Source organism: Schistosoma haematobium, chromosome 1 (genome assembly GCF_000699445.3).
Source record: "Schistosoma haematobium chromosome 1, whole genome shotgun sequence".
NCBI classification, from domain to species: domain Eukaryota; kingdom Metazoa; phylum Platyhelminthes; class Trematoda; order Strigeidida; family Schistosomatidae; genus Schistosoma; species Schistosoma haematobium.
This window is the reverse complement of record NC_067196.1, coordinates 53477617-53500971: the sequence shown is the minus strand read 5'-3', so window position 1 is coordinate 53500971 and position 23355 is coordinate 53477617. Positions and strand designations below refer to the sequence as shown.

General features: G+C 32.0%; 1 protein-coding gene across 2 annotated transcripts in view; it reads right to left on the bottom strand.

The window, feature by feature from the left end:
• Nucleotides 1–803: 803 nt before the first annotated feature.
• TRPM2_1 (Transient receptor putative cation channel sub M member 2) overlaps nt 804–23355 on the bottom strand; it is a gene marked incomplete at its 5' end in the record, with an annotated part of 100182 nt that continues 77630 nt past the window's right edge. The window contains 9 exons of one of the 2 annotated variants that reach the window (XM_035733982.2): nt 804–3859; nt 5798–5911; nt 7539–7703; nt 11019–11369; nt 15200–15387; nt 16696–16740; nt 18665–18704; nt 20739–21061; nt 22660–22850. In XM_035733982.2, coding sequence (XP_035590190.1) covers nt 3689–3859; nt 5798–5911; nt 7539–7703; nt 11019–11369; nt 15200–15387; nt 16696–16740; nt 18665–18704; nt 20739–21061; nt 22660–22850 — 1588 coding nt within the window. In that variant the 3' untranslated portion in view covers nt 804–3688. Of the gene's footprint in view, nt 7704–11018; nt 11370–15199; nt 16154–16695; nt 16741–18664; nt 18705–20738; nt 21062–22659; nt 22851–23355 lie in introns of those variants that run through there. The other variant, XM_051209055.1, reaches the window with a different exon arrangement.

Sequence of the window (23355 nt, the reverse complement as noted above, 5' to 3'; positions counted from 1 at the left end):
TTCTAGAACACAGGCATACTTATCGGCGTCCGACAATGGTGGTCTTTCTCGACTTAAAAGCAGCATTTGACTCGGTAGACCGCGAGATTCTGTGGCAGTGTCTGTCATTGAAAGGCGTACCCCAGAAGTACATAAACCTTGTGAAGGCTCTTTACTCGAACACTACCAGTCGAGTCAGAGCTTATGGCGAACTGTCATCTACTTTTGCAACCTCAAGTGGTGTCCGTCAAGGCTGTCCACTTTCTCCATTTTGTTTAACTTCATCATAGACCTACTGATGAAAATAACTTTCTCATCGACTGAGTTCTCGGGTATTGATCTCCTACCAGGAGGTCCACTTATCGACTTAGAATACGCAGATGACATAGTCCTGTTTGGTGAAGACGCTGACAAAATGCAGAGTCTTTTGGTAGCACTAAGCAACAATGCCAGGATGTTTGGAATGCGCTTCTCTCCCTCTAAATGCAAGTTGTTGCTTCAGGACTGGTCTGCGTCAACACCTGAACTAAGGATAGGGAGTGAAGTAGTCGAACGCGTCGACAACTTCACTTATCTTGGAAGTCTGATCAGCCCTAATGGGTTGGTATCGGACGAAATCTCAGCACGGATTCGAAAATCTCGCTTGGCTTTTGCCAACTTGCGTCACCTTTGGCGAAGGCGAGATATCCGTCTATCAATAAAAGGACGAGTATACTGCGCGGCAGTCCGTTCTGTTTTACTTTACGGCAGCGAGACATGGCCATTAAGAGTAGAAGACACTCGTAAGCTACTAGTATTTGACCACAGATGCCTTAGAAATATTGCTGGCATCTGCTGGGATCACCGGGTAAGTAATGATGAGGTTAAACGCAGGGTATTAGGGAATGATGGTAAATCAGTTGATGAGGTTGTTAATCTTCGTCGTCTGAGATGGTTGGGCCACGTGTTACGTATGCCTGAACACCGATTACCACGACGTGCAATGCTATCCGGTGTTGGGGATGGTTGGAAGAAAGTAAGGGGCGGCCAAACCAAAACGTGGCATCAGTGCTTGAAGTCACTAACTTCTAGTCTGAGCCATGTTGGTAGATGCGGACTATTTGGTTGGGGTCCGCGTGACTTTCTTAACCAATGGCTGGAGACTCTTGGTGACATGGCTCAGAATCGATCACAATGGCGTCGGTGTATACACTCCCTGCCTTCCCTTAAACTAAGAGATTAAAATCGCTTCATACCTTTCTTTCTACAAACCAATTTTTTCTTCCTATACTATATCCTTATATGCAATCTTTCTCTTACATATTACCACCTTTGACCTAACCACTGCTATGAATCCGGTGTTCATCTTGTTGTGCTGATGCGGTATGGCAACCTGGACCGATGCACATATGTGCCTGGTCCTACGTTGTAGCTGACTGACTGATGAATTTTGCAAAAATCTGCATAAAGCGCCTCGGTTACTAGTAATTATTCAGTATGATTTCTAGTTCATGCCAACCGAACTCTTGTAGTACATCTGTTGTGTTGAACGACTTGACGATACACTTGATGTTTTGAATTTATAGAGCCATGGTCCTCATTTTCTTAGTTGTTGGGATGCATCAACAAGGCGAAGTGATAATAATTGAAATTTATTCAGTCGACTTCCGGGATTTCATTTAGATTTTTAATATTCAATAAGATTTTCCGAACAATCTATGGACGAAGATGGAAAACCGAATTATTTATCTTGTCAATAAAATCATTTAGTTTTGTGTATATGGTAATATACATCTGTTATCTAGTTTGTAGTATGCCGTAGTCGATTTATATCGACACGCTTCTGTTTCTTAAATAAGGATACCTGCCTATAGAGGAAAAACTAAAACAAATTGTTTTTTATTGAAGTAATTTAAATAGTAAGGTGTTGTCCTTTGTATTTGCGATGTGGTGTAGTGTCCGATACTATGTCAAGCTCATATACCTTATTCTAACTTCTGGACAGTCCAGTTTATTCGTTCTCCTTGAGTCACGTTTTAACCTTGTTAATTATTCACTTATTAACCTTGAATGTTTTTATATGAGCGTATGTGTGTGTACATCTTATCCTACTCATCACATGTCTGTAGGTTGTTTTTGTGCGACTAAAAATATTGATTAACCCTTGGTTAAGTGGAGTTGGGTCACACGCCTTCTCCACTGTGCGTCATTTCGCTTCGCTCTTTTCTCTTCGCATCTCAGATATTTTGTCTGGATCAACGATTGTATGAAATATGCGTATTTGAAAATCATTCTCGTATTTGGCTTATTTAATTCCGTTATTCACTAACGTGGATTAAGTCTATAATTATATACGACAATAGTCAGGATGTATATTTCGACAGCAATCACTCGTACAATCCAACTGAATCAGATCCCGGGCCACTAAAGTGGTTAAGAGAACGGTTAAATTCTGGTAGAAAATCTTGTTAAACAACTTTTTGATTTCACATCCTTTTTATGAAATACATTTATTTAACTTTCTGGATTCATCGTTTAGTATCAGCACAAACAGTTACACAATTTAATGGACATAAAATTGGTGTCTAATCAATACTTTCATAGGATATCATTGATAAGTTCAAAATTGGATATACGATGTTACTTCGAATGCTGAATAGTTACAAATCAGTTGTCAATCAAATTTTATGGGATCACAGGTATTCTTCATTATAGTTTTTGAGAGGTTTAAGTATTTTTTTTTCAGTCATCAGTTAGAGGGGGAACAATTTTCACAAAATCTTTACAATCTGTATGTCTTTTAAGTGGGTCGAAGTATCTTTGTGGTTCTTACCATATAAAGTGTGAATCAGTGTGTGGACACTGCGCATAATAATTGACAGTTGAATAGACGTGGAATATAAAACAATCTGAGATTCACATTCTATCTAATCCCACTTCTTTGTTTTCACTATCAAGAAGTGGTCATTGTTTTCATCAAACTTTAAGGCTGGTGTATCTCAATCAAATAAATCCTGGTGACGTTTGTACAGTCTCTTGCAATTTTAATTTATACGTTTAATACAAGATTACCACTGTTTATTTTGCTTATAACACTCACTGCTTAACTTTTAACAGTTATTAATAGTACTTAATGCATAAGTCATCATTTTTCAAAAGAATCCATCGGTTCTAGGCGTCCAATCGTTTACGTGGTAATGAGGACTATACGAGTAATAAGCTCAGCTCATAAAACGTGTTATCCAAGTTATTCGTATTCGTATAACAAAACAATCAGAAAGAATAAAATACATGATGTAAAATGACGGTAAAGAAAAGTAATTATTTGAGTATCCAAAGTGTATCCTTCAGTAAACGTTTACAATACTAGCTAGATAGAATGCAAAATAAGCAACCAAGAAAAGTGATACGTGAAAGACGTTTTGTCGTCTATTATCAGCAGGATTAATCTACTCGAATTGAGAATGGTAATCACTAAACTTGGCACATTAACTGCACAAATATCTAACAGCTTCATTCAGAAGTGTTACTGTACAAATTCATGTGAAAATCTTTTTCCTTTGGAATACAATAATGGAATATTTCTATTACATATCAAAATAGTGGAATATACATGTTCAAATCTGTTTTTTGGGATACAACAAAATTACAACTAATTACGTGAAAATTTAGGCACCAACTAGTTTTCAGCAAGTATATTTGATAGATTTTTTATTTATTGTTTTTTTAATCACACATTTTCTTCATGGAATGTGACTTCTTTTGTGGTTTTTGATATGTCTATACTGGAAGATTGTATTCGTCTTCTGACTTGTCGAAGAATTTTCTCATGACTTGATCTCATGCCTACTGTATTTGTTGAATCTAACCATACCGCATTAATTCCTTCCGGAGTGAGTAACTAAAAATATAGGTAAACGACGTTTTATAAATATATTTTCAACTTTTTATAGATAAAGTAAAATGTCTCATTGTTGTACTTATCACCTTTCACGAATGCTCATAACTAAACAGAATTTGATTATTTACTAAGAGTTTACGAATGTAATTTTTGAAAAATGGATAACTCATTAAGTATAGTCACACCGTTCGAGTGAAGGACAATAATGGTATCTAGATCTCCAAACTAAAATATGTGAATTGGGGTTTCAACTTTCTACCTGCTGGTTGAGAGTAATTTACCTTATCCAATGAGCCAAAGTTCCACTTACAACTTTTCCATAATTACAATTACAAGAGTAAATTGTAGGTCGGTGAAGACAACGTCTTCTCATTTACGTTGTACATTAACATGAAAACAATATTCGAGTAATTTTACTGAAGCACTCTACAAAGCAAAGCATTAGATAGAGTTGTACTAATGATTATTCCATCTTCTTGTTTTAATTGATTAGTGAAAAGTTGAATTTTGACTTAAGGTACACGTCATCGAAATAAGTATTGAGCAACCATTTGAATAACTTTGTTGTGCTGCGACGAATAAACACGAACACCGTTAGACTTAATTTTTAGCTTACAATTGCCAAAATTTAGTGTGTCTTCGTTATCTTCTCAGTCCCACGCTTCCGTTCGATCTGTAAACTTTTTAAATTTTTCCTGTTCCCTATTTATGGTAAGCTAATCGGAGCCTTGTATTCCAATGTTTACTCTAAATTACTTGTGTTGGCACGTTGCACTTTCCTAATTATGGTGCGTTGTGGTCGGGTTGTTCATTTATTTAAGCATGTAGATTTTTGAGTTAGAGATCCATCCAAACATAGCGATTTTGTACTATTACTTTTCGTCTTTTCGTTTATTGGTATTTTCGAGAAAAATGATCAGCGTAACTAGTCATTGTCTACAAAGAAGGTTAATAGTCAAGCCATTTCGATAGTTTGCCTGCAAGGTGATGTCAGAAATAGTCGAACTCACATGTTTCTGTCACAAGGTTACATTAAGTGACCTAATGTATCAAGTTTCCTTAATTGATTAACGTCATGACCAGTAAGCCATAATAGGTTACCACAAACATAAGTGTGCTGTGAATTTTTTTATTATCAAGTCTTTCCTTTCTAAGTGTCTAGATGGGAAGATTCACGTAGATAAAATTGACTCATACACCAATTTAGTACCCGGGGCTTACTTTTAATATTTTGGAGTAAAGGTGATATATTGGTTAAATAGGGATAGTAACAACAAATGATTCGATGTTAGCTGACTGATGTTTGGTACTTAAATACCATTGAGAGACTAGTTAACTTTCTAATGTGTCGGGATATAATGGGTATTTAGTTCACCAGAGCATGATAAGTTGAATCTCGTTCAATGACTTTATATGCGACATTTTTAACATAACAAGCCTACATATCTGCACAACGAAAAATAGTACAGAGGATTAACATGAACTAACTAGAAACAGGGTACTTTGAACACCTTAGTTCTTCAAGAAATCGGTCACAAGCTTAATAATTCAGTGAAGTTTTTTGCCCATGATATTATATGAGACGGATTCTAACCTTACATGAAACATCAGCTACCCCAAAACTAAAGATTTGAATTACTGATGAGTTTCTACTAAAACGAAGTGTAGGTCCATAGCTTATTTGTGTTTGTATGAACTAATGATTCTTTTGTACTTGATGCATGTCTGACTTCGAGTTCTAAATACAATACGTTCGTTAGTGCTCACCTAGTTCTGTTCGGCTTAAATTGCACTGTTTCGGGAATTCCTAGTTAATACGATAATTCGAATATTTTTAATTATCATATTATTGCAGATTGGGCCCAATTTCACAACACCGACAAAAGTATACTTTTTCTGATAAACATTAAAATATTGTTAGAAAGTCATTGGATTTACCTGAATAAGTTCATCATGATCAAAATCTGGATCAGAAATATGTTTATGGACTACAGTTGGTTCGATCCAGGCGTTATCTGTATTGATTGTATCATCCAAATATCCAGAATATATCTAAACAAAAAGTTCATTCCTTGAATCAAACAAAGGTATCTGAAAATCATAATATCTAATGCTGACAAGCTGAGATTTATCAGTCACTTTTATGTGTTTATAGACCTACGAGTCGACAAGATTAACAGATTCTGAAGTAAATTTTGTGTTGTTAAAATGACGAAACTTAGTGCTTCAGTACTCAAAGCTTTGATTGCAGAATGTACATTTTCAACTTTCTAGTTGAACATTCGAACATATCCAGTATTTTTATGAACTTACATTTTTGACATTTATGAGTAAGTGAAGTAAAAAATTAAGATAAATGTATTTCATCGATTTATAAGACAGCTACCAATGAAAAATTCTGATCCCGCTAAAGCATTTCTAAGTATTTACACTCGCGATGTTTGTGAAAGTTTTGAACTATCTACCAGTCACGTTATCAAATACTTGGATGCACACTTTTATGCTTCGTTTTTATGAACAAGCCAGCATTTACGTTAGAATTTGACACGATGTTCAAACATTTGACTTTGATGACTTTCTAATTTAGTTTCTTAGGCTTAACGTTTTGTTAACTGATGCCCAACTGTTATTAACCGCATTTTTAGCGTTTTTTTGATTATTAGCAATTGTTTCATAGAGTTGGTAACTGTCTTTTGATCAAACACTCGTTTGAGAGTAATGGGTGTGTGGACGAAAATAAGGGGGTTAATCATACAATACAACGAAGCGTAGTAGAGCATATATCTTAGTGGCTACATAATCACTTATCATGAAATGCTTTGACAAACATGGGATTCAGAAAACTGTACTTTCCCATGGCAAAATGTATAGTTAAAACATTTCATGGGATTGAACCTTAAAATAGCTTTAAAAGTTTTATATGGAGATTATCAGTTGAGAAAGCCGTGGTCTTTAGAAAACTCAAACCTTATTTTCGTGTGCCAAATATACTAATTCTTATCTTGGATCTTCCTAGGAGGATGAGCTAATTTATTCTTTCCATATCACATTACTTTTCATCTACTTTGTTTTCAAATTATCAATTTTATATTTGTCCAACTTTTTATTTAGTCAACCTTGAGTGTATATATGATTAGGTTATTCGAAATGTATGGCAAAAATACATCAAAGTTTCTGAAATTAATGCTAACAAAATAATGAGCATGTTTTTGTAAATATTCATTTATTCCGCTGAGCTAACCAGGTTCTCATTTACCAGTAACAGGGAGAGAGAGAGCGAGTCATAATCTATGGTTAGAAACGTAATGTAACATTAACCGAAATCGACCACAGTAGTGAGATTTCATTCGCTTCCTGTCGTTATTTGACTGTTGAGTTTTATGTCATTCTATACTTTTCATTCTTCATTCATTTGCTCTCTTTGGAATATACTTCTAATTTGTTTTTTATTTTCATGTATATTATAGTTTACACCTATTTTCGTTTTTAATTTCGTAAATTTTATTTTTCGCTGTACCAATATATGAGGTATATCATCTCCGACTGATACACAATATTTCCAAGTCGCTCATTATCAATGATTAACTGTAATACAAACAGTTCATCACTTGTAATCTCATTTCATAAGCAAAGTATTCATTTCAAACAATAACAATTTTAAGAATAATATGTAACTTACAATTTTTGTAGTTAAACTGTTGAACTTTTTCACAGTTTCTACTAAAGTTGTTTTCTTTGTTGGCATCGATTTTATCAAGTGTTTCATACGATTTTTTGTGAGAATACCAAATATTTCGTTGACACATACTTTACGATTACAACCAGTAGGATGTTGAACTAGAAACTAAAAATAAGATAATATAAAATAAATGACCATTTCAAAAGTAATAGACAAACCAATGAAAATGTACTTGTATTTCAAAGTAAGAATCATTAATGAATTATAAACTTACATTTTGTTAAATCTAATAATTCTATACTCTTATTTGGTTTACTATAAAAGTCCTATGACTTATAATTAATAATACTTTATCACATTTTCAGAAGAACTTGAACCCATTTATTAGTGAATACTCAAACTCAAAACTAAATATTCTAGTTTACTGTGAAAATAAATCATTTTTAATTCATCTTAAATGTTTATGTTATTATTTAAAATAACCTTAGGCTGCATCAACTTGTTAAGTTTGGTATGCATAATCTTTTCATAATTTATTATGTCATGCTACTGTTCGAGTCATTTTATGACATCTTTCACTTTATTTTATCACTGTTACGCAAATTTTAATATAGATTTCTTTAAAGTTTACTGTAGAACCCTGAGGTACTGATTACTTATTTCTACAGGTAGTGAAATTGTATACTTGAGTAAACTCAATGTTTAACATGCTCATTAAACAAACCAATGTTCAAATAACACTTCCCCTTAATAGATATATACATGCAATGCCTAATTCATATCGTTCATTGTAATCACTTTTGATATCAAGTAAAATAATAAAGTAATTAACTTTATAATCTAAACTTTTTTTTTATCAAAATTACTATAGACTTTATCGTTTTTGTTTATGTTTACGGTTTGAATTTTATATAGCTGTTTGTGTAGAAAAACCTGAATTTTAGGTCATAAGGACAAAGGTACTTGATAGTTTTGTTAGTCCTGAATAACGAAAATAGTAGTCTAGAGTTTTCCATAGTAGACTTGAGTCTTTTGTATTTATAAACATACAACAAATTAATAAGTACCATATCGTTTATAAAAAATTCTGTTTTCATAATTTAAAAGGAAATATCTATATTCTTCTAAGTTGATAACAACAATGACTACTATCTTCTGGTGAATCAGTGTTAACAATTATTTTTACTGCTCAGTTAAGCTAACCTCAAATATCTCATCAGTAACGACGTTAATTAAAATTATATACCTTACGGGTTTGAAATTCAGGAACTTCAAAATTTTCTAATTTGCAAAGATGCATTGAATCGTAACGTTGATATCAATGATGAACAAATAATATACCATCTATGTAGACAGTGATAAATTATTCTTGAGTGTTTTCCTTTTAGTATTTCAGTTGCTACTTGAGAACGTAATATTTAATCAAGGTTTGTGGAACTCCTAAATTTCTTGTTATAAAACAACTTCATCTCTTCTGATTTTATTTAGCGCATATGTAGTTTTTGTAAAAACTATGACAGAGGACATTATATTCACCAAAAATGGGATATTTATCTATAACCCTTGTCATCTTTCGGCGTACGTTGGTTCATGAGCATTAGTTTTATTTAGTATTCTGGTCCGCGAACCTTGATGTTACTGAATATGATCAAGACTCGTACTTCCACAATATAAGTCTCTACTCTAAATACTGGGGATTTAAATACATATAATCAATGCTTCATGGAGCTAAATAATTATATTACTTGCGGCTGGTAGGATAATTAGATAATTAACTCATCATGCATATAGTTTAAATAATTTTAAAATTAAGTTTCAACACAATTCAGAGACAAACATTGTCATGAACTAATGATGGTTTAATATTTATCAAAAGCCGATGTCGACAAGTGTATGTTTAACAATATTCCACTTGGCCTTCGGTGTACTGGGTTAACAAAACCGTGGGACTGTACTAAACCCCACAGAGTAGGTAATATTATTCGATTAGATTCTCAACAGCAGTTGCTTGACTACTATTAGGTTACGAGGTGATGGAGAACTTTTGTAGCTCAGGCTGAGAATGTTGGTGTTGTTGTCTTTATAACCTGTTGGTCAACTCTGTTATACCCGTATCTCCACTGTGTAGTCTGGGGTCGTTACTTCAATGAGTGTCATCAATGCTAGCTGACTGTCCGTATCGATATTTTTGGGTCCGTAGTCTTACTGCTTATTCTCGACAATCGTGATTTGTTTTAATTCCAAAGACGGGTAAGTAAGAACACGAAAGAATGGTTCAATGAACATTTATTGGCTCTTCAAAAACACGTCCATTAACAAAGTGCAATCAGTAATATATGAATTTTTACATACACTTTATAATGGGACCTATGGGGAGGAATACGTAGGGGGATTGTAAACACACATGCCAAATCTAGTTCACCTGAACTGGTGCAATGAACATAATTGTCACATTGAACGAAGTTCACACTTGTCACCCCGTCCGAAATTCATGATGAATTGAAGCAAAAAATATTGACCTAATTAGTGTCATCTTATCCCGTCATATCACACTAGGTTAGAAGGCCTCATAAAAGCGAGGTAAACTATAGCGGGAAACAATTTATTCTTTTAACATTCACTTACATCCCGGATGTAATTAAAGATGAGCTCTACCATAAGTTAAATGATCTAACGAAAGTGCAATCGACAGATATCGTAGAGTTACGTGGAGGTTTGCATTCCTAGGTTGAATGTCTAGACTCGGTGGAGAGATCGGTTTTCCCTTGTAAGATAACGTTTATCACTCTCTACAGCTTTTTATAGACTCCAAACGTTTTCATATATCTCACTGAATTCCGATCATACCTTGGTATATGCAAAACTTATCAGTGACCAGCCAACTTATAGTCCTACACAGAGCTCTGATGACTCTTTGCCACTCCATAAGGCAAGCAGGTCTACTCTGGCGAATAAAGAGTATAATCTTACATCTACATCCGCAACTAAGAGAATCCCACAAAGCTTCTATAAACAACAAGAAATAACGCGAATGAGTTGAAGGAAGAAGCTGGACCTGGTGATTGGGAGTGGCTGTTTCAACTCATCAGAGTCACTGGTAGCAAGATGTTTGGTTTTAATGACACGATCTTTGAAGTTGATTGCAAGCCAGTTCAAAACTTCCAAAAGCTCCCTAAACTGTGTGTAGACGAATCCAAAGGACAGTTAAATTGATATTTTAACCCAGCAACATTGATAAGAATCACCTGTTTCCCGACCATTGACTATCGATCCACATACTAAAGCCCACGTCCGTTTCTGGTTCATTCTTTATTGACTTCACTATCCTTCTCTCCAAAATTTCTTCACAATATTGTCAGTTTATTTGTGTGGTTCATGTTCTTGGTACCCTATTGTATAAGAATTTTTAGGTGTATATAAATAAAATGGATTAATATTCAAAATTCATTAGGAATCAATCTTCACAGTAAGGTAACTCACCCATGGTAGTTGTGAGCCTAACGGATTTTTATAAACAATAACTTTAAAATCTCTCTCTGTTGTATATTCGGAATCAGATAGAAGTTCACCTATCTTTTTTGTAATGACTAGTATAATAGCTGAGTTTGCACCCCATTCAGGTAAATGTCCTTTTCCATTAACTCCAGTGCGACCACCAGGATTTCTAGGACATCCAGTTATTGGATCGGGAGGAGGAACATTAGGAATTAGTGTTTTGAACTGAAGCTTTCTTTCTTCTGAAATTTCAGTGAAATTTCTTGGTTCAGTCCATCCTTCAATTGAGTAAACTGGAGGTTTCCACCCTAAACACATTGGTTTCTGTGACTGTTTCTGTTATCAATGAAAAATTATAAAAACCATTTTAAAGAATAAATACAAAAGAATATTACGTTTCGTTTTTAATAAATAATCCGCTACACGTATTCTTTTATCCAGATACCGATAAATCAATAGAATCAGTTCATATTGATGAAAATGTCTGAAACGTAACATGATTATGAACTACATTTGAACACTCACAAAACACGAATGTGACTACTTCTCTCAAACACATCAAACAACAAGTGAATAAATTAACTAGCATATTCTCAAACTTTCATGATACATACAAACAATGTAAAATAACTGTACAATATATAAAATGTAATTACAACACGCAACATGAAGTTGTTACAAAAGATCAAAAAGCAAAACCATTTCATTACTTTAGAGTATAAAACCATAACAACTATCTAATGTTCTTTGAAATAAAAAGAAAATAATAATAATTTCTACCAAAATATGTCACTTTTCTATCAGTATTAATTATAGGAAAAACCTATCAAATTAAACTGAAATCAATCAATCAATAAAAGGTTGATAGATTTCCAGAAAATTTCTATTTTGTAAATTGTTTTAAATTCATATTGATGCATAATTTGAAATGTTATTGGTTAATAACTCTTCAATAATACTAGTGAGAAACTGTGACCAGTGGAGTTCAACCAGATCTGTTGTGAGATAGTAAATCATTAAAGACAATGATGGACGGTGGCTCAATTTTGTGAATTGGTTGAAGTTAGACATTGACACCGTTGGATGCCAGCTCAGTGATCTAGAGGTTAAGCGTTCGCGCGCGAGACTGATAGGTTCTGGGTTCGAGTCCCGTGAGCGGGATCGTGGACGCGTACTGCTGAGGAGTCCCACAACAGGACGAAACAGCCGTCCAGTGCTCCTAGGTTTACCACGGTAGATTCATGAATTCAACTATAGAATAAATTTCTATTATTATTATTATTATTATTATTATTATTATTATTATTATTATTATTATTAAAGATTCTTTATAATTACTTGATAGTGAACTTTAATACTGGACATTAGCTGTTCAGTAATTCATTATATTTAATTAATAATTTTGCCATCTTTTTGTAAACGCCTTTTATAAGTTCAAATAAAAGAAAACTGTTTTGTTAAATCGTATAATTAAACAAACAATTTTCATGTATTCTATTGCTCAAATGAAAAATAACCTAATCAGAATTGAAGCAACAATACCACTGTAAAAATGTAGATGTTTTTAAAAATAATGTTGCAATAAACGAAAGCACAGGTAGGGACGAGGAAGTAATACACAATTACAGAGTTAATTCATAAGATATAAAAACCATAAGTTCAATCCTTCATTTGCAGAATGCCCATTAACTGTCTCGGACTTGGTTGTTCCCTTATTTTCATAACGATTACTCTCTGTTTCCATTTTCTTGTATTCAATCTTATCAACTCTCTGCTGCCAAGCACTCCACTTCTGATCGGTGTTACCTACTGCTTACATCTGTCGACATAAGTAGCATACACCACAATGTTAGTAGAAATGTTCTCTCAGCATCATATTTAAGTAAAATTAAACATTATGGTCATGTGTAGATACATTTAAAGGATATTTGACTAAAAATTTACTTAGTTAAGTATGGACTTTGGCAGACTTATATTGGAAAGAACATTGACTTCCGAATTTTCATTCTAGCTTTTATTGATTTTACTTGTAAGAGACAATATACAAAAATACCATGATCTTATAGTAGTGTGAGTTTAGACACTATAAATTAGCTTATTAAAAAGTTTGTTATAGTTACAGACTAAATTTTAGGAAAAGTCAATTATGGTTTGGTTGTTTTCAATGTCTTCTTGGTCTCATATGTCACAACACAAAAGTGTCCACAACAATGTTGTAAGTCCCATACTAAATTTTAAAATGATAATATTGCTGGGATTGAATAAATAGATTAGTATTTTGTAATGTGAAATGATTTGAAAGATCACTAAGACAAACTTTTAGAATAAGATATCTCTTAGTTAAAGTGGAGTACGTTGATTATGCTACGTATCTTTTTGAAGAAATCCAATGTTCAAGTGGACTAGTTGGTAGATTATATGAATTAAGGGTTTTAATTCTTGGCACATTTAATGGTAGATTATATAAGTATAAATTCAGTAATCTGTCTCCTATTATTGCTTCTCTAAGGGCGAGAATGTTGTAAACGAAACCTAAACTTATTTTGAACATACAACACTGAAAAACATGAAATTTAAAAAATTAACGAATTATATTAGACTTTGATTACATATTTAATTAGTGTACCGTATATTGACGCTTAATAGTATAAAATCTGAATGCATTCAAATCAATGGATTTCGCAGTGGTGTCAAAAGTTTACATAATATGATCTGGTTTGACGTTAGTAAAATTTACTTGAGAATTTAATCGAGCTTTAAAAAATCTAACTTATGGTTCTTCAGAACTAGTTTTTATGTGTACACAAGTAGTTCTTAAGGGACATTGTACAATCATTAATTAAGAGATAGAATATCTCATCCTTTCTGTTAGTTGGAATCAGACAGTAAAAAATAAACCATTGTGTATATTTTCCCAAGTTAAAAGTGTTTTTTTTATTATGTTCAAACAGACATCATTCATTTGAGATACACTTTTCTACTTTTACTCTCATTTGCATACTGAATCAATATCTTGATACTTATCCGGTGGTTGAAAGCGAATGTTAGGAACCCTTGAATATAGATTTTGTGCTAGTTGTTACATGAACGTAAAGCATATCTGAAATATAGTCAGCATGTTTATTCGATTCTTCTCGCTACATGCGAAACTTTCAAGTCACTACAATAATTTGTCATTCTGGAGTACAGCTTTATTTTAGAAACTAGAATTATGTCCAGCTATATCACTACTCATTCTTAGGACCCCTCCGTGATCTTTACTAACAATCCTGTTAGAGTATAAACTCAACTCATTCTGTCATTGCGACGAGTACGATATTGACTCAGTGGTTATTGGTATCGTACTTACTGAGGGACCAGAAGATTTTGATTTCGAACTAAGATGATGTTATTGGTGTATATCGCTGATGAGTCTTACATAAGGTTGAAGTAACTCTACTATGGTATATCGTTTCAATAGTTATCAAACTATTGCTTAGCCGTAATGGACATTAGTTTCATGTTAAACATTCTCTACATACCACCTTATTTGAAACTTATCCCTTTTACTTCAATTTTTATTCAATAAATATCAGTTAATTATTTATATACACCACTAAAATGATAGTGAACTAACTAACATCGTTCAGTAATGAACTTTTTGATTAGTGTTGAAAAATATTTCATGGCAGCTTGGAAACTATCAATTAAGATTGGTAAATGATTGAGTTTGTTGAAGAATTCATAGTCATCTCTGTTGACATGTTCCACTCAATTCAATGTGACTGAGAGGTATGTATTATGGAATTTTGGTTGGTTAATTGACGTCATTGTATTATTTATATTTGTATATAATCAACATAGAACATTCGTATTTTCTTTATTAGATACCTTTATTTGGATCAGTATCTGAATTTTAAAAAGAGATTAGCTAGCTATTTATTTGATCAAACAATTGATTATCGAATAACAAAAAGAAACAACTTGTTGATGTCGAAATTCAAATGGAACATTTAGTGTTTAGCCATAAAAATAGACAAGTTTTTAAAATTTTGCATTTCTGCTACAAAAAATGTAATCAACGTTTACCTACACAATTACATAAAATTTTCATTGAGAAAACATTTGAGTCGAAATATTTCTATTAAATTTTAATAACAAACTTATATTAAAATATAATCACTTACATCCCATGGTATTGGATGAGGAAATAGACGAGGTGTACGATCAGCTGTTGGTGGCACAAATCCTGCATATTTGTGTGATCCTTTTTCAAAAACAGCTAGCTGACTGCTTTTTGTTCCTTGAATCAGTTTTATCATTGGTTGATCAGTTGATTTTGATCTGGAGTAAGCTATGTTTGGTTTTTCTTTAGCTATACAAGAAACAAAGAAGGAAGCTTGTTGAAGTGAACAATTGAACAACTGAATTTAGATAATAGTCTTAATAGACGTTTTAGATAGGTTTGTAAAACGGTATATTAGTGAATGAATCAATTCTCAGTGACCCAGCATGAAAATTCTTAAAAGTGATTAGGATGTTATATTTGTCATGATTTATCTAGTCAAAAAAGTAGTGGTTAGGGTGCTTCAACTTCTTACCCTATGCATAACATACATACTAGGACATAACCTTAAATGAGATTGACGCTGCGTTCAAATGCAGGAGTGGATTTCTATGAGACTAGTTTCAGAGACAATCACTGATATTCGAAACTGCATACGAAAAACTAACTTTGTAACTATCACCAGTAAGGCAAACGTTTCAGCTGGTATTGATTGACATTGAAAACTATCATTTAATCAATGAGACATTTAAATTATCATTCTCAATTACCAATGTATATATTTAATTAAAAGTCTTGGAAGGAAATTTGTGTCTTGATACGAGATTGGAACTAGAAAAGTTCATGTTCTCAACTTATACCAACATTCGTTTCGTCCTCAGATGAGTTCATCAATAACCATAAACCTTTATAATTCACTTGGTATTGTTTTACTTGAATCTTCACATTGGTGTTTAAGACTGAAATTGATCAGTCTCTTATTGGCATATGTGCATACTGTGCGTATGCCTCGATATTGCCTTAGTTTACAAGCATTATAGGCAGAGATGGATGGTGTCTAGCAGTGGAATCCAGGACGCGCGTTTCGTCCTACTTGGGGCTCGTCAGCTGGATGTACCTGCATCTCAGAGTTGATGTCGACTCTGGGACTCGAACCCAGTACTGTTTGCTTCAAATGCCATCGCGTTATCCACTAAATGGATTAAACTTCACCCCATTGCACAAGCAAGTGGCTATCAGGACTCAGTAGCTAAGTGGATAACGCGATGGCGTTTGAAGCAAACAGTACTGGGTTCGAGTCCCAGAGTCTCTCAACTCTGAGATGCAGGTATATCCGGCTGACGAGTCCCAAATAGGACGGAACACGTGTCTTGACTTCCACTGCCAGTCACCACCCATATTTGCTTATAATAAACCTTTTTGTTATTTTATATTTCTACTTGGCCTAATTATAATTAATCATTGTAGTAACAATATTTTTTTACTGAGATAACAATCTAAAAGCAATACAAATAAACACAATCACTGCTTTAAAATTCCTAATCTTTTGTGTTAAATACATTAATTTAAATAAGGAAAATTAAGATGTTTGGACAAAAGAGCGTTTTTTTCACTAACTTATAAGTATTCTTTCAAGCCTTGAACCAAGAGATGTATCCATGCCTAAAAAAATAAAACAAACGAAAAGAGAAATGAAAAAAAAGATTTACAAATAGTATTACTGAATCATTAGTAATGATAAATAGTATATATTTATAACGGAATAAATAAAACTAAACTTTTGATATTCAACAGTTTCCCCCCAATAAATTTAATCACTTCATTAGTGATAGGTTTAAGGCTGAAGAGTGACTAATTTAAAGCGGGCACTACAAATCGATATGATCAATTAAACATCACTCTTAATGAATTTTTGATTTAATGTTTTTCTAATCATTTTGGTTGATTTATGGGTGTTCATATTGATTTACTGTATTTCCAGAAAGATCATATGCAGATTAATATGATTACTATCAATCGCAATGAGGTTAAAGAATTTTCAGTCATTAATTCTTAATTAATAAGGCTTATTATTCTAATATATAAGAATTTATTAAAAAAAAGTATTGTAACCTAATTTAGTTTAAGACACCAATTTAAACCAATAATTCTTAACGAAAATGATTTTTACATAAAATAGTATTTTGTAGCTAATCCTATGGATGATCATACAGAGTTTTCTTGATCTTATTGCGAACTATGTCAATATTAATTTAGATATTAGCTTCTGAAAAATTTTACAACAAATAACTGACCAACTAAATATATAATAAATGCATCAAAACTATGTAGGTATCACTCTCTAAACTTAGATAAAATGAAATAAAATTCATTTTCTATAACTGAATAATAAGGTGAATGCATGTTTTGTCTCATTTCGCTACCTTTTTTCACGAAATAAAACTAAAGATAATTAGTATTATTTCAATAAATGATAGAATTGAAATACCTGCTGGCTAGAAAAGTGTAATATATTCTCTGTAAAAGTTGATAGACCTAGTACAAAATACTAATTGCATCAATAGTTACTTTATGGTGTGCTACAGATGTTGATATATATGTATATATCATCAATTGAAAGTGAAATGCCTGGAGGCAGAAGGTTAAGAAGAAAAGGGAGCCAAAACAAAGAATGATTAGTGTGGCAATGAAGGACGATTGATTGACATTTTTCAAATGAAGTATTCACTGTATGATTCTCAGATTTCACTAAAACGTTCTGTAATTTTGTATTCAAGTGCATTAGATTGTCCCCATTTGTGTTCTCATTCACTACAACTTGAGTCAAGTCATGTAGATAATATTTTTTGAAATCAGTTGGTTAAGTTTTTCTAAACTTATCTTCAACTTTACTGAAAACAGCAATAAATTTACTAGTCGGTTTTCTGCGAATTATTGATTTTTGTTATGATTACTTCAATGCAAACAATTAATAATTATTCGTTTAAAGATCCCCGTCATATTAAAAGACTAGTATTTGAACGAAGAATATTCTTTTCGATAAATTCTCATCAGGTTCTACAGTTATACATCCAAATTAATAATCCGAAAAAAATGGCCAGGTTAAGGGCAAAATACATCGTTTAGAGCATGTGAATTTAGGATTGTGATAAACAAAATACAATAAAATTGTTAATGTTAATATGACTTATATAGAATGTAAACTTGAATCAGCTTATATGTTTAAGATACATGATCAGAATAAATATGGATCTTAAACATATAAGCTGATTCAAGTTTACATTCTATATAAGTCATATTAACATTAACAATTTTATTGTATTTTGTTTATCACAATCCTAAATTCACATGCTCTAAACGATGTATTTTGCCCTTACCCTGGCCATTTTTTTCGGATTATTAATTTGGATGTATAACTGTAGAACCTGATGAGAATTTATCGAAAAGAATATTCTTCGTTCAAATACTAGTCTTTTAATTAATAATTAGTCGAATGGGTTTATTTTTTTCCACTATTGATATATATGTATACCTGTTTAATAATCGAAATATAGAATTGAGAGATTACGAAAATAAAATATCTTACCTGTTTGCTGTTTAGGTTGCGTTTCTTCTGGTTGTAATTTCTAGAGAGATCATATTGAATATAGTGTTTGAAACAGTCGTGAAAAAAACAACAAAACAAAATCAATTTAAACTTATCCTAATCAAAGTGAACAAAGTTTAAATGACGAATGGTTATCATCTTTTTATGAATTATTTTGCTCTACTACTGACATAATAATTATCTGTACAAATACAAATTTACGAGAGGTAACGTTTACAATAAGTTCATTGATGTGAATACATCCAATCGTAAGTGAAAAAACTGAAGGAATGGATTAGACGAAGAAAGTGAATATTTATTATACTTAGTTAGTGTTTAGTTCAGAGCTATAAAGTCGAAAATTTATGGAAAAGAAAAGTGACTGATGATATTTTAAGAATTACCATTGATCTCATTGAAATCACATGTTACAAAACATGCATTCTTATTAGTCTCACATACACATGGATTATCCCATCTGTCTTAGTTCACTTGGTTAACCTATTTTCTCTCGAAATGGTTTAAGTTTGTCAGCGGAATACTTTGAATGTTTATCAATCATCGATTGAAATTACTAAATTCTAGGACAATTCGTCTACTTCTTATAAAATAGACATAAATATGAATATCTGATGTTGTTCTGATGTAGAGTATTAATATAGTTGAGTGTTGTACGGTTAAAAACGTTGTTTTTATAAAAATACTTTCATGTGTCATTCTGATATACTTGAGTAACTAACTGCTAAACAACATTTAATATTGTTAGTCTGTTGCCGCTCAGTGTAGTCACTTAGTTCAGTTAATCGAATATTTTATCTGGACGTAGAATGCCTGTCATGGATGTTTATGATTAACGTCATAGATACTTTGCCAAGATATTGCTCAGACAATTGAAATTTCTCCAATTTACTCAACAGAACGTTTACAAGTATAACTTTCACTTGTTAGTAATTCTGTCCGGTATCCGAACGCAAACTGTCTGCTACGATAATTGATGGTTTCTCAAATATTATTGATTTGTACGGAAAAATACCAATGGTATTTTCCTCAACTCTAATTAAGACTTGTGTTTTGTAAACATACTAAATGTCTAACTGTTAGTACTTTCCATCGGTTAATAAATTAAAATGTATTTGAAGTGACATTTTTTGAAAGTTATTTGGAAGAGAAAATCGTAAATATATCTTTGACCAACTTTTTCAGTTTCATGTGTGCTGTATATACATGTCGAACAGTGGTTGGCATAAAAGCTTTGACAACAATCCTTAAAAAAGTAACCTCATTTACGACAAAATTAGCCAACTTCTACTATTAATACTACTCGCGACAAATTTGTCCTTTCTTCAGAATGGACATCCAAATTTGAAATCATCATCTTTACAAAACATCACGCAACATTCATCAGTTCACTACTCAAAGGGATTGTTGTTCTCAAACTCTCTATGAAAACCTGATAATGCATATACATATTCTTCTACCAAAATAAACAAAACTTTCTTACAACTCTGTATTTTGTAACATATCAAGCTCAAATGTTCTTCCCACGACGTTTATAGGCTCAAGATATCTTTGATGAGAACAGTGATCTGCTCACTTATACATTTCTATGAAACCTTGCATCCACTCCTTTGCTTCAACATTATAATTTCGTAGTGCTGATTATAATTAATTTTAATTTGAAAAGAAAACTGAAAAGGCATTAATTGTTGTCAATCATGATTTGAGAGGAATAGAGATGTTTTTTTTGTCTCTTAAATTATTAGATGTTTTAGCCAAACATTAAGTAGTACAGATGAATATCTCAGTAGACGCACATATTTTAACAGTTACGATCGATATCAACTAAGACTCCGGTAATGATAGTTTAAATTACAAATGGAAGCTGTCGGGTTGAAAAAAGTACATGATCTTTGTGTAGTGATTAAAAGTCCTTAACAATCCAACTCTGTACAAGGTGATTATAGGTTATAGTAACATTTATAAACCAATATACATTAGTTAAGTAGTAAATAATGTATATTTCATTATAACCGAAAATCCGAACAAAATAATAATAATAATAATAGCAAAATACCTTTAAGTTTAATTCTTTGATTAAGCTTAATACTCTATCAACTTTCTCTTCAACAATTTTAAGTCTATCAGCTTTTGATTCAACTCTTGCTAGATGATCCTGCGTTGTATGATAATATGTTGAGATAGCTGCAGCTATTTCTGATGACATTTCAGCACCTCTATTCATTTGCATTACTGTAGTTCGAACACTGACCATTTTTCCAGTCTCTTTCTGTTTACGTTTTTTACCTTGAATAATATATCGATCATAATCCCAAAAACGTAATCTTTCCCAATGTATAAGACGTAATTCTTGAGATGATCCAGATTCAAAGGATTTTTCTAGAATTGTTAATAAATCAATCAATCGATATTTTTTCTCATTCTGTAACTTTAGTGCTATATTTATTATTACTACTGACTGAGAGATTAAAAACAAATTTAAATCTATTAAATTGAAACGATCATCTGAGTGAGTCATTTAGCTGTTTTCGGAACAATTGATACTCTAAAACATTATTACCAGTTTTACTAGAAACACTTATGTAGATTACCCTCTTGATGATAGCTCATTTCATATAATTGTTATACGTATATTTGTATAAGGTATAATTACTTCTGTTGTGCAAAAAAATGGTTGATTTTATGATTCTCTACAATAAACAGAAATATTGTTTGTGGACTCAGAAAGATTCATTTAATTTTATTACTTCCGGATTGTGATAAGTTTGAAAAATTTTATCATTTATGATATTTTATCTGATAAAGTTCAGAAACAGAGTAAAATTAAAAGTGAACATTTATATTCCACTTCATGAAATTATTCAACTTATTAAGAAGTGGAAAAAGGAAAGGAGATAATCATGTCAACTGAATACCATTAAAACACTACCAGAATAATTACCGAACACATAGAAACTGATCATTACTTAGTAATAAATATACATTCTATGTTTAAAATATACCGAAAATTTTCAATGTAATCAATTCTTTTCTTTAGATCATAAACAGACCGTAACTAGGCAGCCATAGAAACCCAGGAAGCACTGAAAAGTTATTTTGCCTTTGTACGGTATTTTTCAGTGGTACGCATCTATCACCTCAGTCGGTATCATCAAATGTGTGACTTTTAGGTCTCGTAATGACTCCTTAGATTTTAGACAACTGAGCTGGTGTCCAGTAGTTTACAAGTCTAGCTTTAATCAATTCGCAATATTAGTCAGTCACTTCTCAATGTCACTGGTGGTTAACTGCCTCACGACGTTCGTATGTCAAGGCTTCTCACTAGAATTTCGATATTACCTCTCGAAATACGTCACAAGTAAGTATACGATTATGATAAGAATATTGTCAAGTTTATTGAGTTTCAGTTCATGATGTAAATTATAAAATTCAATGATTTCCAAAAAATCACAAGGCCAGTAATAATGAATTATATATATATCGTTTATCGACATCAAATGTAATATTAAGATACAAGATTTGTGTAAACTGTTAGTTATTGAAGTGAGTTTTTACCACAAACTGTCATAACCTGATGAACCGATAAAAATCTGAGAGCACTGGATAGTTACTTATTTCTATGTTAAAATGGTTTAAAAAGCATAGTGTTTAGGTCATTTGGAGGATGCGGATTTGAAATCTGATAAGGCATATCTCGGGAAATAAATAATTCAGTACAAATAATTTGGCACGGATACCTAACTTAAGCAGCTGACTTTCCGTATAGTTTATTGTTTCTTGATTAAAAGTATTCACATCTAGTTCTTTAATATAAAACACTTTAGGTTTTGACTTGAAGAACTGAATTCAAAATCTTATAGAAAAGATATTAATATGAATTAGTAATAAGGTTCAAACTGCTTTGTACTAGTAATGAATACTACATTATGACTTATTTTATTCTTGGAGTATGATAAATAAATATATATATAACTTACTAAACGGATGATCACTTTTCAGTGGACTTTTCCTGCAGCCTCTTATTATATAACGTATTATTAAGTAAATATACCAGATTATGTTTAAAGGAGGTGGAATCGGTGAACGATTCACATATTCTCCTACTATATGATATCTTTGTAATGCCCAATATTTTGTTGATGCCGATTCAATTCTCATATACGTAGAGCTAATAAAATATTAGAAAAGAAATATAAATTATCATTTCAAAACATCCCAGAAAACTCATCAGTATTTCTAATCATGATTTTATTGGAATTACATAACTTAATAGCCACATGCGCAGCTGCTAATATCAATCAACTCTATCAGCTAAACAGACAAATCACATACAGATGGATGGAATATTTTACTTCAGTTCCAGTCAAACTAGAATCTTGTATTTAAATTACAATTTATCGTAAGTGATTAATAATATGAGCAATGAAACTAAACATGTAATTGTTGGATGATATAACTATCATTATTTCAGAAAAAGCATATAAACCACCGGGTACTGACTAAAAACCTTAAGCTTTTTAAAAATCAAATGAATAGTAAAATAATTCCTGGTTATTTGTAGTCATATATATTTTCTCCTTATAATGACAAAATAGCTACCAACTTATCACCATAGTCATTATAGATTACTTTCGTTTGAAACAACTAGACGTTTGGCTTCAATATAACAGATA